Below are 19351 nucleotides of genomic sequence, written 5' to 3'. Positions count from 1 at the left end.
CTTTAATGAGCTACGAAAGCTCGGAAAATGAGTTTGTGAGAGAATAATGGCACATGTCTGCAGCTCTGATTTGAAACTGTGGCTAAAAAGTTAGATATGACACTACCTTCCAGCTCTCCAAATAGCACCGGTGCCCTTGTGGGGAGGGAGAGGGAGGACATGGGGGGCGGGAGTGGGGTTCTGGCATTATAAGGAAGGTGCTGAAGCTTTAAGAAGGAAAAGCCTGCTTCTGAACTCTGAATTCAGGGTCAGTCCCATCCTGACGTCTTCCCTGCAGAGCAGAGGCTGAGGCTGTGACCCATTCTCTGAGTGGGCAAAGCAGCTCACAAGGGTCACACTGGCTGGCAGGTCCGAGTGTGTTAATAGCCCACACAGGTGCCAGCAGCACTGGCAGGGGTTTCAACAACTGACTGTAAAATAAATTCTGCTATTCCAGTGGTGTCTCTTATATCATTTGAGATGTGATCCTCATGGGAAACAATCCCAAATAATCATACAACCAGGAGCTGGGAGAGATCTTAGAGATGGCTGAGTCGAAGACTTGTCAAGGAGGGAGTATGGTAGGTTCAAAGTGTTTTGTCTTATTCACGGCCTGCCTCTGTAAGAATAGGGGTTCCCAACAATGAAACCTGAATTTCCCTACAACATTCTCTACAGTTTTGCTGCCTGAGATTTGGTGTTGAGCACATGCACTGAGATTTAATCTTCAGCATTCTGGCCTGCCTTTGCCTGAGGCTGGGATGAGAGCCTTAGGTGGGACAGAAGGTGTTGGAGGCCATGCTGGTCCCTGCTGCTCCTCTCCTCTCTGTCCTCCGGCACAAAACAAAGCTGGAATCCCAAGAAAATAAAGGTCTGGTGATGTTACCTCAGCACTCCTGGCCCACATGCCAGGCGATAGCTGAGGTATATCTGCTGGCCTCAGTCTTCATGGGGGAATCCATATTAGATGTGTTCATTTGAGTCTGTATCTTTTGCAGAATTGCTGTTGAAGGTGTTGCCAGAAGGTTTTCTCCTATATAAGGTTTGATGTGAAATCCCTTTTAGAATTTCGTCCTAGAAAATGTTCAGTGAATATCTGTGCTCCTCTTCATGGGGTAATAAAAGCAGCAAAGCCTAACTGGTTTCCTTCTTTGCAAGACTTCCAGGAAGCTCAGAATTAAAATTTGTCCTCATTTATAGTTATGAACTTACATGGGTTTCTGGCGCATTTTATCTTTTTCTTCATTCTAAAGAGAATCTGCTGTTTTTGTTTGGTTTGGCTTCTGTCTTGTTTTAGAATTATAAAATGTCTGAAATACTGTTGTTAATAAGCAGGGCTTGCAGAAATAATGGCGCTTGGAGGGCCTCAAGGGGTGGTGAGAGGAACTAGATCCTTGGCCTCCAGGAGGAAGTTCCCTTTGCTGTAGGGCTGATGTCTCTCATATTGTGAGTTGTCACAAAATCCAGAGCTTCAGCTTCTTAATTTATTACTGTCTCGTTGATGGGAGAGATAAGTCAGCTCTCTTCCCCCAGAAACAGTGGGTGTTCTGGCAGAGGCCATACAGCAGCCTGGCCGGGGCTGCAGGTTAATTGGCCAGGGGTATGGAGGTTGGGGTATGGCTGCAAGGGGTGTTGGGGAAACTGCTTGTCCAAGCTGGTAGCCTTGGCACTTCCTGTATGTGAGAGATGGAGATACTGTGGGCACTTTAACTTGAGAAGAGCCCAGCACTGGGGTGAGCTAGATGGGGACACCCATGTGTGGGTGGGTAGACCTGGATAGGGGGCCCTTCCTGGGCGAGGAAGTGGCTGGAGGAGGGTGTTGGGGACTGGTTCCCAAGAGTCACTGCAGACATCCCAACTTTGTTCGATCTCTAAGAAGACAGACAGAGTGCTTTTCTAGTTCTGGGCAACAAGAAATGTTAGGCCCTGCCATGGTGATGGGGTCCCAGTGGGAGAGGAGGTCTGAATGGAGGCATCTGGGCTTAGTCACCTTCTTGCACAGGCTGTCTTAGGTTGAGTTGTAGCAATAAGACCCCCCAATGTTTCTTGGGCACCTCACTATGGCCAGTTCTCTGCTAGGTACTTTGGAGAAGTAGAAAATATTAGATGAACAAATGGACAGATGGATAAATCCTGTTCTCTGCAAGTTCAAAGTCAATATTGCAGAGACTGGAGACACACATATGCCCATGGGCCCACACACCCACCCCCATACTCCCCACACACCCATGCACACACCCCTACACATGGATGTATGAATGATACACACACTCATGTTCCCACGCACACACACACCCCCACATACCTTCCTCATACCCCTACATATGCACACACCCACGCACTGATGTACACATTTATTTCAGAACAAGCTTCCTGAGTCTTGTGCAAGCTGTGGATTTGGCCAGTGCCTCTCCAGTTTGGGGCCACCCCCTCCTCTCATCTCCCCTCAGGGAGGGGTTGTCTGGGTGCTCTCTCAAAAGTCCTGTTCTTCCTCCTCCAGCCTTGCCATCCTGCAGCCAGGTGGCCACAGGGCAATGACTTCATCCTCCTGAGCCTGTGTTTCCTCAATCTGTAAATTTGGGCTAATGGTTCCCACCCTGCTTGCCTCACAGGGTGGCACAAAGCATTCCCATGAGATAAGGGACAGCAGAGTGTTTTGTAAACTGCAAATTGTTTTCCAAACAGGCAAATGGTGCTGTTGTTTTCCCAGCTATGGAACTCAAGAATTCCTCCACCCACAAGTAAACCCTGTCCTTGGGTGGAAAGGGATATAGTGTGGTGACAGTGAGGGGCCTGGCCTGTTTTGAGGCCCCGACATTCCACCTGGTGATGCTAGAGGGGCACGGGCCCTTCTGCTCTCAAATTTTGCTGGTGCTCACTAGCTGGTGAAGTCAGTAGGGGTCTTGGCTTTCTGGCTGCTGGCTCTCGGGGCAAGAGAGAGAATTTGGCAAAGGAGGATGAGGGGAGAAGGGGTAAGTGAAAACCAGTGTATCAAAGCCTGAGGCCTGTGGTCACTCGTTAAAGGAAACGTCATCTCAAATTCAATGCTTGTTGAGCTTCAGTGGGGACCCACACCTCAGGTGCATGGCCAGGAATCCCCTTCCTCAGGAAGAAGCCCAGTTTCCACCTCACAGGGGTGTGTGTATGTGTATGTCTGTGTATGTGTGTGTGAGTGTGTGTCTGTGTGTACCTATTGGGCACTAGCTGGAGCCGTGGAGCTGCCCAAGCGCCATCACAGACCCTCCAGTTCTGGTGGACCCCTGGGGAGCTCAGGGAACATAGGAGAGGAATGATGCAAGGGTGGGGGCCTGTTGGGTTGTCGGAAATCCCCTCCTATCTTCTTCTTTTTTTTTTTTTTCTGAGACAAAGTCTCATTCTCTTGCCCAGGCTGGAGTGCAATGATGCGATCTCGGCTCACTGCAACCTCCACCTCCCGGGTTCAAGCCATTCTCCTGCCTCAGCCTTCCAAGTAGCTGGGATTACAGGTGCGTGTCACCACACCCGGCTAATTTTTTTGTATTTTTAGTAGAGATGAGGTTTCACCATGTTGGCCAGGTTGGTCTCAAACTCCTGACCTCAGGTGATCCTCCCGCCTTGGTCTCCCAAAATGTTAGGATTATAGGCGTGAGCCACCGTGCTTAGCCCCTTCCTATCTTCTTGTCTTCCCAGCTGTGACTGGGAACCATGACATCATTGCCCATTTCAGTAGCCCCCAGTGGGCTCAGGCATGTGGATATGGAGGCCATGGGGACCCAGAGGCTGCTCCATGGGGGCAATGATGTGGGAGTGGTACTATGCTAGGTACTTTGCAAGGAATGCCTGTCTAGAAGTCCGCCTTGTTACCCACTTATCTCCCCCACCCTATATAGCCCAAGCCCTACAGCTTAACTTTGGGGAAACAGAGGCCCAGAGAGGAAAAGGGACTGGCCTAAGGTCATACTGAGAATAGGCATAGAACCTGGGCCTCTTGTGTTCTGGCCCTGTGCTCATTCTCATGCCTGGGAAGATGGAGCTCTTACTTTGGGACATCTTTTGTGAAGAATAGTGTGGAGTCATGTACCTGTGTGAAGGAGGCCAACTTGCAGAAATGCCTTGTGGAATGGAGCAGTCATGATGGGCTCCCTGGAAGAGGAGGTAAAGCCTGGTTCAACAGAGAGGGTAGGTGAGGTACAGGCTGCCCTTGGGCAGCAGGAAGAAAGTTTGGCCAGGTTGTCATGTCTCCTATTTGTTGAGCCTCACTGGGGCTTCCTCAATTTAATCTTTTTTTTTTTTTTGAGATGGAGTTCATTCTGTCATCTAGGCTGGAGTGCAGTGGCACAATCTCAGCTCACTGCAACCTCTGCCTCCTGGGTTCAAGTGATTCTTCTGCCTCAGCCTCCTGAGTAGCTGGGGTTACAGACGCACACGACCACACTGGCTAATTTTTGTATTTTTAGTAGAGATGGAGTTTCACCATGTTTGTCAGGCTGGTCTCGAACTCCTGACCTCGTGATACACCTGCCTCGGCCTCCCAAAATGCTGGGATTATAGGCGTCAGCCACCACGCCCGGCCAATTTAATCTTATCTTGTCCTCATGATAGGTTGTGAGAGGTTTTCCCCCTCATCCTTACTCTATAGATTTATTAAATCTACAAATATTGATAGGCGCAGTGGCTCATGCCTATAATCTCAGTGCTTCGGAAGCCAAGGCAGGAGGATCACTTGAGCCTAGGAGTTCGAGACCAGCCTGGGCAACATGATAAAACCCCATCTCTACCAAAAAAAAAAAAAAAAAACCCCAAAAAAACAAAAATTAGCCAGGTGTGGTGGCATGCACCTGTGGTCCCAGCTACTTGGGAGGCTGAGGTGGGAGAATCATTGAGCCCAGGAGATCAAGGCTGCAGTGAGCTGTGATTGTGTCACTGCACTCCAGCCTGGGTGACAGAGCAAGATTCTGTCTCAAAAAAAAAAATCTACAACTATTACCTGAGTTAGTGCTCTGTGTCAGGCCCTGTATCCGAGTACTGGGACCTAGAGGTGGCCGGTGGCCAGGGAGACTGGCCCTGCCCTATGGGCCCACAGTCTGATGAGGGAGGCTGCTGGTGTCGGCCTGGCTGGGGGATCAGCCATGTGATTTGGGGCCAGTTACTTCCCCTCTCTGTGCCTCAATTTCTCATCCAAAAAGTGGTGATAATGAAGTCCCTTCCTCCTAATCTTTATAAAGTACTCCAAACAGAGCCAGGCACATTGAAAGTACAATATCTGTATGTGTGTGTTTGCTTAAAGAGTTATCAAAGGAACAAGCTAATTGTATGTTGTGAGCAAGTGCTGCACAGGAAGTGAAAAGGGCGATGATGTGAGAGCTTTCTGGGGAGCTAGGGATGTTTTCTGTCTTGATGGAAGTTTGGGTCCCAAGGGTGTGTGCAATCATCAAAACTCATTGAATTGGACCCTTGAGACCTGCACATTCTACTATATGTCAATTACACCTCAATAAACAAAGCATATATCGAAAGAAAGAAAAACAAAGGATGAAGAGGGAGGGCTTCTGAGAGGAGATGACATTGAGGTGGACCGCATTGAGGGGAGGCCTGGAGGAGAAGGCTCTGGCTATGGGGAAGGAAGATGAGAAAACTGAGGCTCTAGGTTTTGGGCTCAGGGTCAACTCAAGGGGTCAAGAGAGACAGCTCAGGGGATTTCTTGGCAGCTGGACCTGGGCCCAGGCTGAGGGCTCTGGCTCCTGTGATGTGCTCTGCAGAGAGGCCAGTGGGGCATTTATTATATTTTCCGGGGACGGCCTTCTCCCCTGTTCCTGTGCCTATTTTCAGGGCTTTGGCATTTGTAGAAGGACTATTTTAATCCATGTGGGAAATGGGTTCCTAAATATGGACTCAGTGGGGCAGGAAGCCTCAAGAGGCTCCAGCTCAGGGCAACTCCACCTGCTCCTCTACCTCAGCGAAGCACAGGATGCAGGCCCAGGCTGGAAGGCTCTCCAGCCCCTCCTTGGCCATCTACCGCCCTCCTTCTTTCCCTCTCGCTCCTCCCATCTCCCTCCAGTCCTGGGTCCATACTCCCATCCTTTGTTTGCTCGGGAGCCCAGTGTTTCCTGCCAGGCCCCAGCCAGGGACCCCCAAGTGAACTTGACCTGCCTCTGCCCTCAAGCTGCTCCCAGGCTGGTAGGAGGAACAGAAGCAAAACCAGTAAGAAAGGTGCAGGGAGGGGCCGGGCATGGTGGCTCACGCCTATAATCCCAGCACTTTGGGCGGGTGGATCACAAGGTCAGGAGATCGAGACCATCTTGGCTAACACGGTGAAACCCCATTTGCACTAAAAATACAAAAAATAGCTGGGCGTGGTCATCTGTAGTCCCAGCTACTCGGGAGGCTGAGGCAGAAAGACGTGAACCCGGGAGGCAGAGCTTGCAGTGAGCCGAGATCGCGCCACTGCACTCCAGCCTGGATGACAGAGCAAGACTCTGTCTCAAAAAAAAAAAAAAAAAAAAAAAGAAAGGTGCTGGGGGGACTTTCCAGAGAGAAAAAGAGAGAGAGAGAGACAGAGATGGAGACAGAGAGAGGAGAGATTGATCGATCTGAATTGAGCCCTGAAGATTCCTCAAAAAGAGGGAGTTGACCCAACAGAGAAGATGAGGCAAGAATGCACATGACAGGGACCAGCACAGGCCTAGACACAGAGGCCTGGGGTAGTAAGGCCTGTTTGGGAACAGCACATATATTTTTCTGGCCAGAACAAAGTGGTTTTGGCCCAGAGGTGGCAGGAAGTGAGGTGGGAAAGGAAGGCAAGCCCTGCATGCTGGGGGAGGACATTTATCTGGAAGATGTGAGGAAGTGTCTGTGGCACAGGTGGATTAGAGTCATAAGGGGAGAGGCAGGGCTGAGGACCCTCCTGAAAGCATTCCAACTGTGAGCTTGGACTTTTAAGAGAGAAGAGGAGGACTCTGATGTGGGAGCGAGATGCGACAAGGTGGGCAGTGAGGAGGGAGTGTGGGAGCCAGCCTGGGAGGCCTGACAGGAGATGGTCAGGTCAGGCTGGGAAGGAGAAGACCAGGCAGGGGGAGGGGGAGGAGGCAAAGAAGGAACCGGGTGCAAGGAGGGAGGATGGTACCTCTTGGCTCCTGTGGCTGAGGATTGGGGTACCCCTAGCTAGAGCCGCCACAGGACATGGTAGAGGCAAGTGGGGGGCACTGAGCTTTCTGGTCCCAGCGCTGAGAAAGAAGCTGGTGATTGGGAATTGTGCAGGCACTAACCTGAGGGGTGTTCTGGAAGGCAAGGGCAGCATGAGCAAGGATCCACAGTGTCCAGGCAGGAGCGTCTACCCACAGCAGCCTTGACGCACACCCCCAGCCTGCTCTGGGTAATGGAGCAGGGGCACAGAGCTGCTGGAGGGCTTATCCAGCCCCTGGCTCTCTGTATTGCTTGTACTGCCTGTATTCCCAGGCTAGGGTTGAGGGGAGCAGCTCCAGAAAAGGAGGGACAGCCAAGGGGCAGCAGGCTCGAGAAACCACTGCCTGCCTCCCCCCTCTCTGAGACACTGCCCTGCCCCAGTTTGTCTTTACCTAGAGAGCGTGCGTGGTCCCAGAGCCTGCCCCTAACAGTGCCCTGTGTAAAGCGGCCTGGCTCTCCCCATCCTGCAGAGGCGGAAATTAAGGCTGGGGCAGCCCAGGGTCCTATGGCTGCTGAGCAGTGCTGATCCGAGCCCCGGTCTTGAGCATCAGCCCTGGTCCCCAGCCCTCCTCCTTAAGGAAACACAGTGTCACAGCTGGTCCTTGAGTGAGAAACCCTTTTGGGGGGTGGCTTGTCCCTGCTGTCCCCATTCTGGGCCATCTCCTCATGCATGCTGACTTCTCCTTCTCCCCCTACAGCAGGGCCACTGTGAGGCCTTGTTCATTTCTGGTGCTGTTTGGCAGCCACAGTCCGGGGCTGAGTTAACCCAAGCAAGTATCCTGATTCCCGCCCACTGGATGCTTGCCTTGGCTGGGATGCACCCTGTGGGGATGACTCTGCTATTATTCCATTTTACAGAGTTGTGGGCTGCAGCTTGGAGCTGTGAATGTTTGCCTGAGGTCACACCAAGTCATTGGAGGAATTCAATCCCAAACCCACATCTCACTCTACTCAGCTGTCATCTCCCTCAACTAGAGTCCTCCCTTCCCCCAGTCTCTACCTCTGGGTCCTTACCAGTGATCTGTAAGCATGGGATGAGGGTGGAGGCTGGGCAGCTAGGTCACCTTGAGATGGCCCCACCTCTCTCTCAGTGCAATGACATTGTCGCCCTGGTACTTCATAGCAGCTCCCAGGCAGGCTATAAAGTTACCTTGGGAGCTGGGTACTGACTGGGTGGTCATGACCAAGCAACTCATTTTAGAAGCACTTTTCTTGGTAGTGACAGTTTTGTTCTCATGCCCACTCCTGGAGAATTTGAAGTCTTAATTACTTTTACCCCTACAGGAGCGTGGCCTTGTCTCCCTCCACTCTGGGCCAGTTTCTTTGTGGGAGATAGATTGACAGACACAGGCCTCAACCTCTCCTGCAGGAAGTCTTCCTTCCCACTCCAGCACTCTCCTGATCATGCTGAGGCCTGTAGGGCAGATTTGCATGTTAGTGCACCCTCTCCCCTCCCCAGCCTTTCCCCAGCACCTTCTGCTTCTACACTTACATTTCTCATAGATACGCTGGGTGAGAATCACAAGGGAGGCACCAAGGGACTACTATGTACCAGGTGCTAACCTGTACAATTTACATGTACAATTTCCAACCCTAGCCTAGGAAATGGAACAACTGTGTCATCCTCATGGTAAAAATGAGGCTCAAGGGATGTGTGGCCCCTGGCTTGGGGTCCCATGGCTGCTGTGTGATTAGAGTGGGGTTATAAAACCCACTCAATTTCCATCTGAGAAGGGAGGCAAGGGCTTCTTTGGCCTCTGAGCCCCTCGAAGCAGTCAGCCACCTCCTAGGGACTCCTTGAACTACCTGCCAAGCTGCTTGAGCCCAGGACTGACCCTCAAGTCCAGAGGCTCACTGGACCACAAGTCAGAGAAACCTAGATTCAAATTCTCATTCTGCTCCTTATAAGCTGTGTGACCTGGGGCAGGTCACAGGCCTCAGAGCTTATATGTTTTTGTCTGCAAAGTGATGGTAGAGGGCTCTGAGCCTGACGCTTTCTATGCCCACCCACCCACAGCTCCTGTATGACAGCCCCAAGGCCCGGCAGGAGGTAGACCATCACTGGCAGGCTTCTGGCGGCCCCCATATTGTCCGCATCCTGGATGTGTATGAGAACATGCACCATGGCAAGCGCTGTCTCCTCATCATCATGGAATGGTATGCTGGCCTGCCCTGTCTCCATACCCCCTCAGCATCCCTGTGGACCCCAGGCTCCCTGCCATGCTTCTAGGGGCTTTCTTTGTTTTTCAGGTAGCAGATCTGGGTGCCACTGTAACCCCTGAGGGGCAATGGAGCAGGCAGCCGCAGGCCCTGCCTGTGGATCTATGGAGTTGGCCATAAGGACATTCCCTCAAGGGTGGGCAAAAAACCATAGGGGTTAATATGGCCTCCCTGAGTGTGATTTCTACCCTGTGAGGAGGACTGGAAGAGCTGTCAGAGAAGGCTCCCAATCCCTGAATATGGATGGATGGGGGATTTGGGGAAGAACAGGACCCACGCAGTTCCCTCAGCTTTCTCTCCTTTTGACCTGGGTATGTGCTCCCGTGGTCCCACCAGTAATTGGGTGCTTGGGGCCTAGAACCAGGAGCCAGTGGCCTTCTCCACCCTGGGCTTCTTCCTGTAACACTGTAGCTCAGCACCAGTCGTCCTTAGACTCTGGGTCTCCAGGTCCTCCCTGTCTGCCTTTCAAGTCCCCCCTTCCTGCACCGGTTAGCCAGTTCTTCAGATATGGGGTTCAGATCTTGCCTCTGCTACCCACTAGCTTTGTGACCGTGGGCAGCTCTTAACCTCTCTGAATCTCTGTAACTCAGATGTAAGATGTGGGGAAGATCTTAATGTAGCATTTACCCTGTGCTTGACTCCATTCTATGTGGCCCATGTGTATTGCATATGCAAGCTGCATGACTATGGGGTTGGTGCTGTCATCCCTAACATACAAAAGAGATAGCTGAGGCACAGAGAGGTGAAAGAACCAGCCCAGGATCACACAACAGTGCTTATGAAATGTGGATCCCAGGGCATGGCACACAGTAGGTGCCCAGAGAACAGTGGTCATATGATGATAATTAACATCTCATCCCACATTTGGGGAAACAGAGACTTGAATGGGGTTGGGAGTACCCAAGCCCTTACAGTCAGGTAGGGGCTGTGCCACTGGGAATACACAGGCTTCTTGGCAGGGATCAGAGCCACCACCCTCTTCTAGTTCCAAGAGTTCAGTTCAACCCACCCAAGCTGACAACCCACCATGCACCAGGTTCTACAAGGGACAGGGAGGCTGACAGTGGCTGTTCAGTAGGGGAGGAGCGGAGCAGTAGGGCCTGAAGCCTGGGCCTATGATTTGGGGCAGGGGCAAGGGTAGGATGATGTGCAGTTTCCCCCTCTCTGCTTATAGTCACCTCTTTTACAGCATGGAAGGTGGTGAGTTGTTCAGCAGGATTCAGGAGCGTGGCGACCAGGCTTTCACTGAGAGAGGTATGTGCATGTAGCTGGACCAGCAAGAGGATTCAGGGTGAGAGGTATGGACAGAGCGTTGTGTGTGATGCTAGGCAAGACCCTGTTCCTCTCTGTGCCTCAGTCTTCCCATCTGAATAAGAAAGGGTGAGACTCAGTGTCCATCCCCACAAGGGACCCTCTGAGTCTGAGACACTTTGTCGAACTTGGACTCTCCATGGCTTTGGGATGGAGGCCTCAAAGCCTCTTGATGCTGTCTCGCAGTTGAGCTGGGAAGAGGTAGCTCAGGACTGAGGAAAGAAGTTTAGATGGGTTGGGGGTATCCTCGGAGGAAACTGGGGTGTCTGGGGTGGCATAGACATCCTGGGATAGAGAACCTGGATAGCAGGAGTGCTGTCACTGTCTTCTTGTCTTGTGCTGGCCTGTTAGACTGTGTCCAGGAGGGATGATAGGGTGGGGGCTTGACCTTTGACTGGCGTCACTGACCCCCTCCTCCTCTTTTTTTGCAGAAGCTGCAGAGATAATGAGGGATATCGGCACTGCCATCCAGTTTCTGCACAGCCATAACATCGCCCACCGAGATGTCAAGGTGAGGCTCCAGGATTCAGGCTGGGGGCCCAGGGAAGAGGATATTGTTCCACTCCACAATCCCTGATGGCATCCAGGACCCACTGGATGGAGGCCATGTTCCCTAGTCACATTCAAAGCCTCTGCTCTGTGTCCCAGACTGCTTTTCTCAGCCTCTTCTCTAGTTTCAGCATACTCATTCTGTTCTCACCAGGTGGGTCCCCTTGTTTCTTTCAAACACTGAGTAATCCCAATAGTAATAAGAATAACTGACTGCCTGCCTAAAGCCAGCAGGCCCTGACAAGCGATCTCATTTCATTCTCACCCAGCCTTGTGAGATAAGTGCCATTACCCATTTTACAGATGAGGAAAACAAGGCTCAGAAAAAGATTAAGTGACTTGCCCAGGGGCTGTGTAGTTGCTGCACTGGGATTCATTCATTCATTTGTTCACTTGTTCAGCAAGAAATTTTGTGTGGATGCAATGTGCCAGGCCTCAGGCAGGGGCTGCCTGATGCTGTTGGTTTTTGTTTTGTTTTGTTTTGTTTTTTTTTTTGAGACAGAGTCTCACTCTGTCACCTAGGCTGGAGTGCAGTGGCGCAATCTCGGCTTACTGCAGCTTCCGCCTCCCAGGTTTAAGCGATTCTCCTGCCTCAGCCTCCCAAGTAGCTGGGACTACAGGCGCACACCACCACACCTGGCTAATTTTTGTATTTTTCGTAGAGATGGGGTTTCACCATGTTAGCCAGGCTGGTCTTGAACTCCTGACCTCAGGTAATCCGCCTGCCTCGGCCTCGAAAAGTGCTGGGATTACAGGTGTGAGCCATTCCACCCAGCCCTGTTGCGGCTTTTGTGAAGTCACAGCCATAGCTTTGCCAGATCAGGCCCTCTGATACCAGCATTTTAAGGGAAAGAAGCCATTTGCTGAGCACTGGAGGAAGGAACAGAGGTAGTGCCAGTTGTTGGGCCACCTTCCAGTCTTGAGGCTGGAAGCTCAGCTCTCCAAATTTCCTATCCTGGGAGGACTGGGTCTTAGAGGTCATCTGGATCAGATGGATGAAATGCAAACCAAGGCAGCACACACACGCACGTGCACACATAAGCATGTGTGGGCACTATCAGAGCAGAGTCTGCTCCTCCTGGGCCCTCTGCCCCAAGCCTAGAACGTTACCTTCCTTGGCTTATTTCCTCCTCAGACTGGGCAGAGGTGAGCTGAGGTTACAGCTGCTGCATCAGGTCCTCCCTCTGGCTGAGCACCCCAACCTGTAAATCCTTGCTTTATTTGGACCCTGGCTTTTTTTCCCCAAAGAGAGAAAAGCCTTCTGCAGAGGAGATTCCCTTGAATAGACTAAAACTGCTTCTCTGTTTTTATCACAATTGAGAAGGTCAGATCTTCTCAAATGGAACCTGAGAAATAGCATCCATTGGTTCTAAACCACCACCCCATCCTTCTACCAACACCCCATCCTTCTACCCCAGCTCTGCTTGGGGGTCTCTTCTGCCCCTCTCCATGGGCCTACATCTTACCTACCATTCATTAAAAACCAGTTTCAGGGACAGACCTCCCCACTGCCCTCATCTGCCAGGCCCCTGGCTACTCCTGGGACACAGGAAGATTGCCCCTGTGCAGCTCCTGGGGTCTGAGCAACCAGGGCCTTCTCCCCTGAGCAAACTCAGATGGGGCTGTCCTTCTAGCCCTGTAGGATTCACTCTGGGCTGGGTATGGGACATGTGCTTGGCAATACTGACTTATGAGCAGCCTGCCTTCCCCCAGCACCCTTGCTCTAGCATTTCATGGCAATGTCACCAACTCAGGATCAGAAGTTCCTGCCCCGAGGCTTTCTATGGCACTTGGTCATTCACAGCCTTGGCTGAACACCTGCCTTGCTTCCCCTTTTGTGAATGAAGGTAGCACCTTGGGTTTCTCTATATTTGGCCCATGTTGGTGGGCAAGGCCCAGGTCTTTTTATAAATGGACCTGGCTCCTTCTGCACTGGGATGGAGTCGGGGAGTCTGGCTGAAGATCACCTTGGGGCTCTGCTCCTGCCTGGTTCCTAACTCCAAATCAATGTTTTCTCTTTCTGGCCCAGCCTGAAAACCTGCTCTACACATCTAAGGAGAAAGACGCAGTGCTTAAGCTCACCGATTTTGGCTTTGCTAAGGAGACCACCCAAAATGCCCTGCAGACACCCTGCTATACTCCCTATTATGTGGGTGAGTCCTTGGGACTTGAGTTGTAACTCCTCACCCCAACTTATACACCTGTATTGTGGGGTAGCCAGTGGGTTGCAGAAACCAAAGGGTTAAAGCCCAGCAAGGAGGGAGGGGGAGAATTCTGTCTGCATGGAGGCGGGTGACGTGGGGGGCCGGAGGCTGCAAAAATATTCTCCCAAACTTCAGCTTCTGCTTTTGAAAATAGATCCAGGAAAATTCTGGCTGTGGCCTGTGAGCTGAATGACATCACAGCAGCTCTAAATATATATGTGATAAAAGGCTGCCATCAGCTCGGGACAGAGCCCAACCGCGGTTGTTTTTCTCTAGTTTTTGTCTTCCTGGGATTCATATTCAGAAAGTGGGCATGCATTTCCTCCTAACTTGGAGGGACAAAGGGTACCAGTCACCTGCCTTGTGGGAGATGGTCACTAAAGCCAGGGCTTGGAGGTGTGCACATACTCATGCTTCCTGGAAAAGTTCACCGCCCTTCTGCAAGTGGGCAACTCCAGATCTGAAAATGCTCCTTGCCAAAACTGCCCTCTAACCTGAGAGTGGGGTGATGACAGAGGGCTTTTCTCCCTCAGAAGAGGTCTTCCTGGAGGGCTGCTGAAAGGGTGGGAAGTTCCCTGAGACAGTTGAAATGGCACTCTGTTAACTAGGATGTGTTTTGCACTAAGTATTTTAACTTAGAAATCTTCTAGCCTACCCACCTCATTGCACAGGGAAGACAAAGGCCCCATGGATTGGTAGCCAAGCTGATGATGGAATGCAGAGCCCTGTCCCTGGTTCTTCCTTGCCTATGACCTAGGCTGTGCATTCAGGGAGGCAAGGGACACAGGACAGCTGGCAGGCCAAGACCCTCTCACCTATGGCAGTTTCCCACCAAGCCCCAGACTGGCCTTCTCTTCTCTTCTTTCACCAAGGTTGAGACTGGCAGAGGGGCTCAGGCCCAAGAGAGCTAGGGGTAATGTCTGAAAATGGTTGATTTTTTTCCAGGAGCTTTCTCCTCCCCCAACTTCACACACATGCTGCCTTTCCAAAAGGTGCCAGACGCCAGTCTGCTCTGCCCTACCTCCCAGCCCAGGTACCTGCTCCCCACCTTGCCCAGGCTTCAGGCTCCTGCCTGGGCTCCAAGACCCTTGGGTCTGAGAGCCCTACTGTCCCTCTGCCCTGGCAGCCCCTGAGGTCCTGGGTCCAGAGAAGTATGACAAGTCATGCGACATGTGGTCCCTGGGTGTCATCATGTACATCCTGTGAGTACCTTCCCCACCCCCTGCCTCCATCTCCTGCCCTTACCCCCACTGTGAGCCCTCAGGACCACTTCTGTCCCCTCACCCCCATGTCCTTGGTGAGGAGCTTGTGTGTGTCACTCCTCATGCAGGCCGCCCTTCCCTTTTGGTCATGGGACACCACTCCTTCAGGTGCCTGAGGGTCTCCCCATGCCAAGGGCTGATGACATTCCTGGGATGTGCCTGGGAGTCCGGAGGGCTGGTATTATTGCCATGGTGTCTGGTTGCCTGTCTCCCCAGTCAGGGGCTTTTGAGGGGAAATGGGTTCACCCTGGCACTGCTCCCACCCTATGCCAAATGACTTACCCTTTCCCCCAGCCTTTGTGGCTTCCCACCCTTCTACTCCAACACCGGCCAGGCCATCTCCCCAGGGATGAAGAGGAGGATCCGCCTGGGCCAGTACGGCTTCCCCAATCCTGAGTGGTCAGAAGTCTCTGAGGATGGTGAGTGAATCTCTCTGTCCCAGCCTGCCTCACCTGGCCCCTGCGGCTTTCATTCTGGGAAACATCACTTTGGTGTCAAACTGACCTGTGTTAAAATCTTGGCTCCCCCTCTTCCCAGCTATGGGACCCTAGGCAAGTCCCCTAACCTTCTTGAGCCTCAGTTTCTACATCTGCCAAACAGGCTCAAAACTTGCCTCCTCAAAACTCCCTCTAACTCCTATTCCTCATTCATATTTTCCCCTCTGAGGACCACAAACAAGGCTGCCCTGTATGAGTTATCTACTGCTGCTTAACCAATTATCCTGAACACTTAGTGCTTCAAAACAAGAAATAGTTGTTAGCTCACTCTTTCTGTGGGTTGGGAATTTGGGAGCACATGCAGCCCCTGCCCCAGCAGAGCTTGTGGTCTGTGGGGAAGGGTGGAGGGGCTGGCTCTGTAATCTCACCTCTCCCCTCTCTTCCCTGGCCCCCCTAGCCAAGCAGCTGATCCGCCTCCTGTTGAAGACAGACCCCACAGAGAGGCTGACCATCACTCAGTTCATGAACCATCCCTGGATCAATGTGAGCCCCTCCTCCTCCCACGGCAGGCAGGGTGTCCAGCAGGAGTGGGGCTGCCAGGCAGGAGGGTGGTGGCTCTGCTTTGAGGCCCCAGTGCAGGGCTGGAATGGGCCCATGCGCACAGGTAGATAGTAGGGCCTCACCTACAACCTGGCTTTGTCACTGCCCCAGTGAGGCTCCTTCCCCGCCCTGAGCCTTAGTTTTTCCATCTGAGACTGGGAGAAGGAGATGGAGTGGGGGGAACCAGTGCTGTCCCAGGTGCCTCCAGTTTCTAATCCGTGGGCATGGGGCTCCTTCCAGCAATCGATGGTGGTGCCACAGACCCCACTCCACACGGCCCGAGTGCTGCAGGAGGACAAAGACCACTGGGATGAAGTCAAGGTGGGTGGGCTCTGCCTCAGTCTCAATACAGGTGCCAGGATTTGGGCAAAAGGGACTTCAGGGGGGTGGCTACCCAGGGTCTGGGGTCTTTGGCCCCTTTCTATACCTGGAGCACAGGGTGTCAGTGACTGTCACAGTGGTCCAACCATGGCACCCCAAGGATTGGGCCTCACTACGCCATTCAGTGTGGTGCTCCTGGCTCACTTCCTCAGTGAAACGGGGCTTTGGTACCAAGCTTGGATGATGACCTCTCTTATAACCAACAACATTTGGGAGGGTGGTCAGCCTGGTTTAGACCCAGCAGAGGCCACATTTGGACATATGGAGTAGCAGCTCTAGTGGCACAATCTCCAGGCCCCAGTGCGCTGGTTGCCCAGTGAGATGGCATTCTCTGCAGGTCTTATGATTCTGTGGTGGAATTGGTTTAGTTCACTATCCCACTTACCCTTGGTGTGGTCCCAGGGAGTAACTCTCCTTTTGTGCCTTAGTGAATAAGCTCGGTGTCTACCAGAGGCCTGTAGTGAGGATCATGTGATGCAAAGGGCTTGGCCCAGTGCTGGGCACACAGTGGGCATAGAGGCAGCACAGGCTGTCACTGACATTAAGGGGCTGCCCAGGCAGGGGGTGATAGTTCCTAAGTTCAGTACATCCTGACCTCTTGGTGCCCACCATCCTATCTGTCCCCAGGAGGAGATGACCAGTGCCTTGGCCACTATGCGGGTAGACTACGACCAGGTGAAGATCAAGGACCTGAAGACCTCTAACAACCGGCTCCTCAACAAGAGGAGAAAAAAGCAGGCAGGCAGCTCCTCTGCCTCACAGGGCTGCAACAACCAGTAGCTCATGGTGCCTTGGAGGAGCTCATGGTGCCTCTCAGCCTGCATGACAGACTGAAATGTGCTGAGGCCCTGGCCAGGAGGGCCCAGGGTCATTCTTTTAACAAAAGGATTATTTTGTTGTGTTTTAATTTGTCACTCGGAACTTCAGGATGGAGGACCCTGACCCTAAACCTCCTTCAGATCTCTGGCCCAGGCTCAAGCCCTAGAGACGGGCAGGGCCTAGGGGCTGGGAGCTGCCTGCTGCCATAGCAGCACCTTTAGCCAGGTTGGCCTGAGTGAGGCCTCTGTGCTGTCCTGCCCTGGTGCATGGCCTTAGCTTTCTAGGCCACTGGGAGTTGTGGCTGGGCTTCCCATCTTCCATGTCTTCCACAGAGACATCCCCCTGCGGGATGGGCAGATGGGCCTGGCCTTGAGAAAGGCATTGGCCATTGGTTGCCATGGTGACCAGGGACCACGTTGCTGCCTGTGAATGCTGAGTGAGCGAGTAAGGGAGGAGGGGCAATCAAGGGTTCACCTCTGCCTTCTTGGGGAGGCTGATTTCTCACACACTGGCTGGCCCTCTCATTCTCACTCCTTCTTGGGCCCTGAGGCTGCTGGATCCGGTCTGCCTGCCTCCCTGTGCAGTCCAGCCCTGCCTTGCTGCAGCCCCAGCCCAGACGGCACTCAGCGCTCTCCCCTGAGGGAGTCCCTGGGCCTAGCCATCCCCTCACTACCCCCGACCCAAAGGGTGACTTTTCATCTGAACTTAAGGTGGGGGATATTTTTAACTTTTTTCCACTCTGGAAAATGTCACTGTGACAAAAGCCAGTATACTTTCCCTGCACCCATCTGCTCACCAGATCTCAGGCAGGAAAGCCCTTTTCTGTTGATGTCAGGGGCTATCTTTTGGTATACTTGTGTGAAAGTGGCTGGTTGGGAGCAGAGCTAAGTGGCTTCCCATTAACCTGAGGTCTCTTTCTTTACTCTGGGTCAGACCTGAGGTTGGGGAAGGCAACTGAGCCATGCTCAGAACGTCTGGTCCTGGCTTGGGCCTGGGTGGGGCAGAGAGGGCCTTTCCTGGCTGATCAGAGCTTACCAGCCCCACCCCACCATGGTAGCCTCAGGGTGCCGAGTGCCTGATACTGTCTGACAAGTGCCTGACACCCAGCCTAGTTCCTTCCTGGCCCCTCTCTCACTGGCTGGGAAACCCTAGACCATGTCAGATAGGACAACACTGCTGGATTTTACATCCAGATAGTAATAAACACCATTTCATCATTTTCTCTTGGCTCCTGGGTTTACTCTTTGTCTATAGGGGTGAACAAAAGTGGCCCAAGGGCAGCTTCTCAGACCCACTAGTGATTTCACCCCAGCTGGAGGGGGTGCCTCAGGCCTGATAAGTATGCCATGCTAACTCCAAGGCCACTGAGTCCTCGCTAGGCGTAGAAAGGTCAGAAGAGCTGAGGGATGGCAGCTGCCACATGTCCCCAGCTCTGTGCCGCCCCTGTGCAGTGTGTGTGACACCTACCCCCAGTCCTGTGTGTGCCAGTGTCTGCCCACAGTGGCCACCCCCAGCTGCGTGCCAGCCTGCTGAAGGGCGGGCAGAGTGCCTGCTGCAGCGCTGAGCTATTTTCAGAAACTGCCAGATTTCATTTGGCAGTGAGAATATCGAGGAGGGGAGGGGGCGGCATGCTGCAAGACTGTCTTTTGACTACTCCAGTAACAGAGCACTCTCACCCCTCAGGAGCCCTTGCGGGTAGCTTCAAGGAGGGCCCTAACTGTGGCATTTCTCTCCCAGCTCCTATCTTGAGAAACCTCCCAGTTTTCCAAGAGCTCATCTGCTGCCTGCAGCACTCTCTCCTCCACCCCCCCTTCCTTCAGGGCGTGGGGGAGGGTGCAGAGATGCTGGAAGGCAGGGGACAGGCAAACACGCCTGAGATGTTCTGCTGCTTCCCAGCCTGGTGACCTTGGGAGCTTTCTTGGCCTCAGTTTCCTCAGCTGTGTCCTGGCGATGATAATGCCCATCTCATGGAGTCGTGTGGGGGATTTGAGCAGATGATGTGTGTGAAGTACTTAGTGAGGTGCCAGGTGCGTGGCTTATGCCCCACATGCATTAGCTACTCAAACATCCTTAGTCATCAGGAAGGAGAGAAGTATCTAGAGTTATATCTAGAGTATCTAGAAGTTTCTAGAAGAAAAAGCAGCCCCAAATCTGCCTCAGGGAGAGAATATCTAGAGTTATATCTAGAGTATCTAGAAGTCTCTAGAAAAAAAAGCAGCCCCAAATCTACCTCAGGAACTTTCTATCCAGACAATCAGGCCTTCCTCACCCATGGGGTTTCATTTCCAAGGGCCTGCTCCCCAGAGCAGCATCATGTGGGCCTCCTGGGCTTTGGTTCCAGTACTGGGCTTCCAGGAGGGTGGCCTGATAAATTCAAGAGACTTCATGGAGCCTGTGGTTCAGCCCAGCCTTCCTAGTATACCCTACA

The 19351-nt window shown here is 52.7% G+C and overlaps 1 protein-coding gene across 4 annotated transcripts in view; it reads left to right on the top strand.

Annotated features, from left to right (window-relative positions):
* Positions 1–18145, top strand: part of MAPKAPK3 (MAPK activated protein kinase 3) — a 32221-nt gene extending 14076 nt beyond the window's left edge. For 2 of the 4 annotated variants that reach the window (XM_054480808.1, XM_054480809.2), the window contains exons 3-11: positions 9158–9297; positions 10550–10614; positions 11103–11182; positions 13250–13373; positions 14551–14626; positions 14981–15105; positions 15581–15666; positions 15964–16044; positions 16732–18145. In XM_054480808.1, coding sequence (XP_054336783.1) covers positions 9158–9297; positions 10550–10614; positions 11103–11182; positions 13250–13373; positions 14551–14626; positions 14981–15105; positions 15581–15666; positions 15964–16044; positions 16732–16884 — 930 coding nt within the window. In that variant the 3' untranslated portion in view covers positions 16885–18145. The remainder of the gene's footprint in view (positions 1–9157; positions 9298–10549; positions 10615–11102; positions 11183–13249; positions 13374–14550; positions 14627–14980; positions 15106–15580; positions 15667–15963; positions 16045–16731) is intronic. The other 2 variants (XM_063661944.1, XM_054480810.2) reach the window with 1 other exon arrangement.
* The last annotated feature ends 1206 nt before the right edge of the window (positions 18146–19351 follow it).

This window comes from Pongo pygmaeus, chromosome 2, assembly GCF_028885625.2.
Source record: "Pongo pygmaeus isolate AG05252 chromosome 2, NHGRI_mPonPyg2-v2.0_pri, whole genome shotgun sequence".
Lineage (NCBI taxonomy): Eukaryota > Metazoa > Chordata > Mammalia > Primates > Hominidae > Pongo > Pongo pygmaeus.
This window is presented reverse-complemented; position numbering and strand designations above follow the sequence as displayed.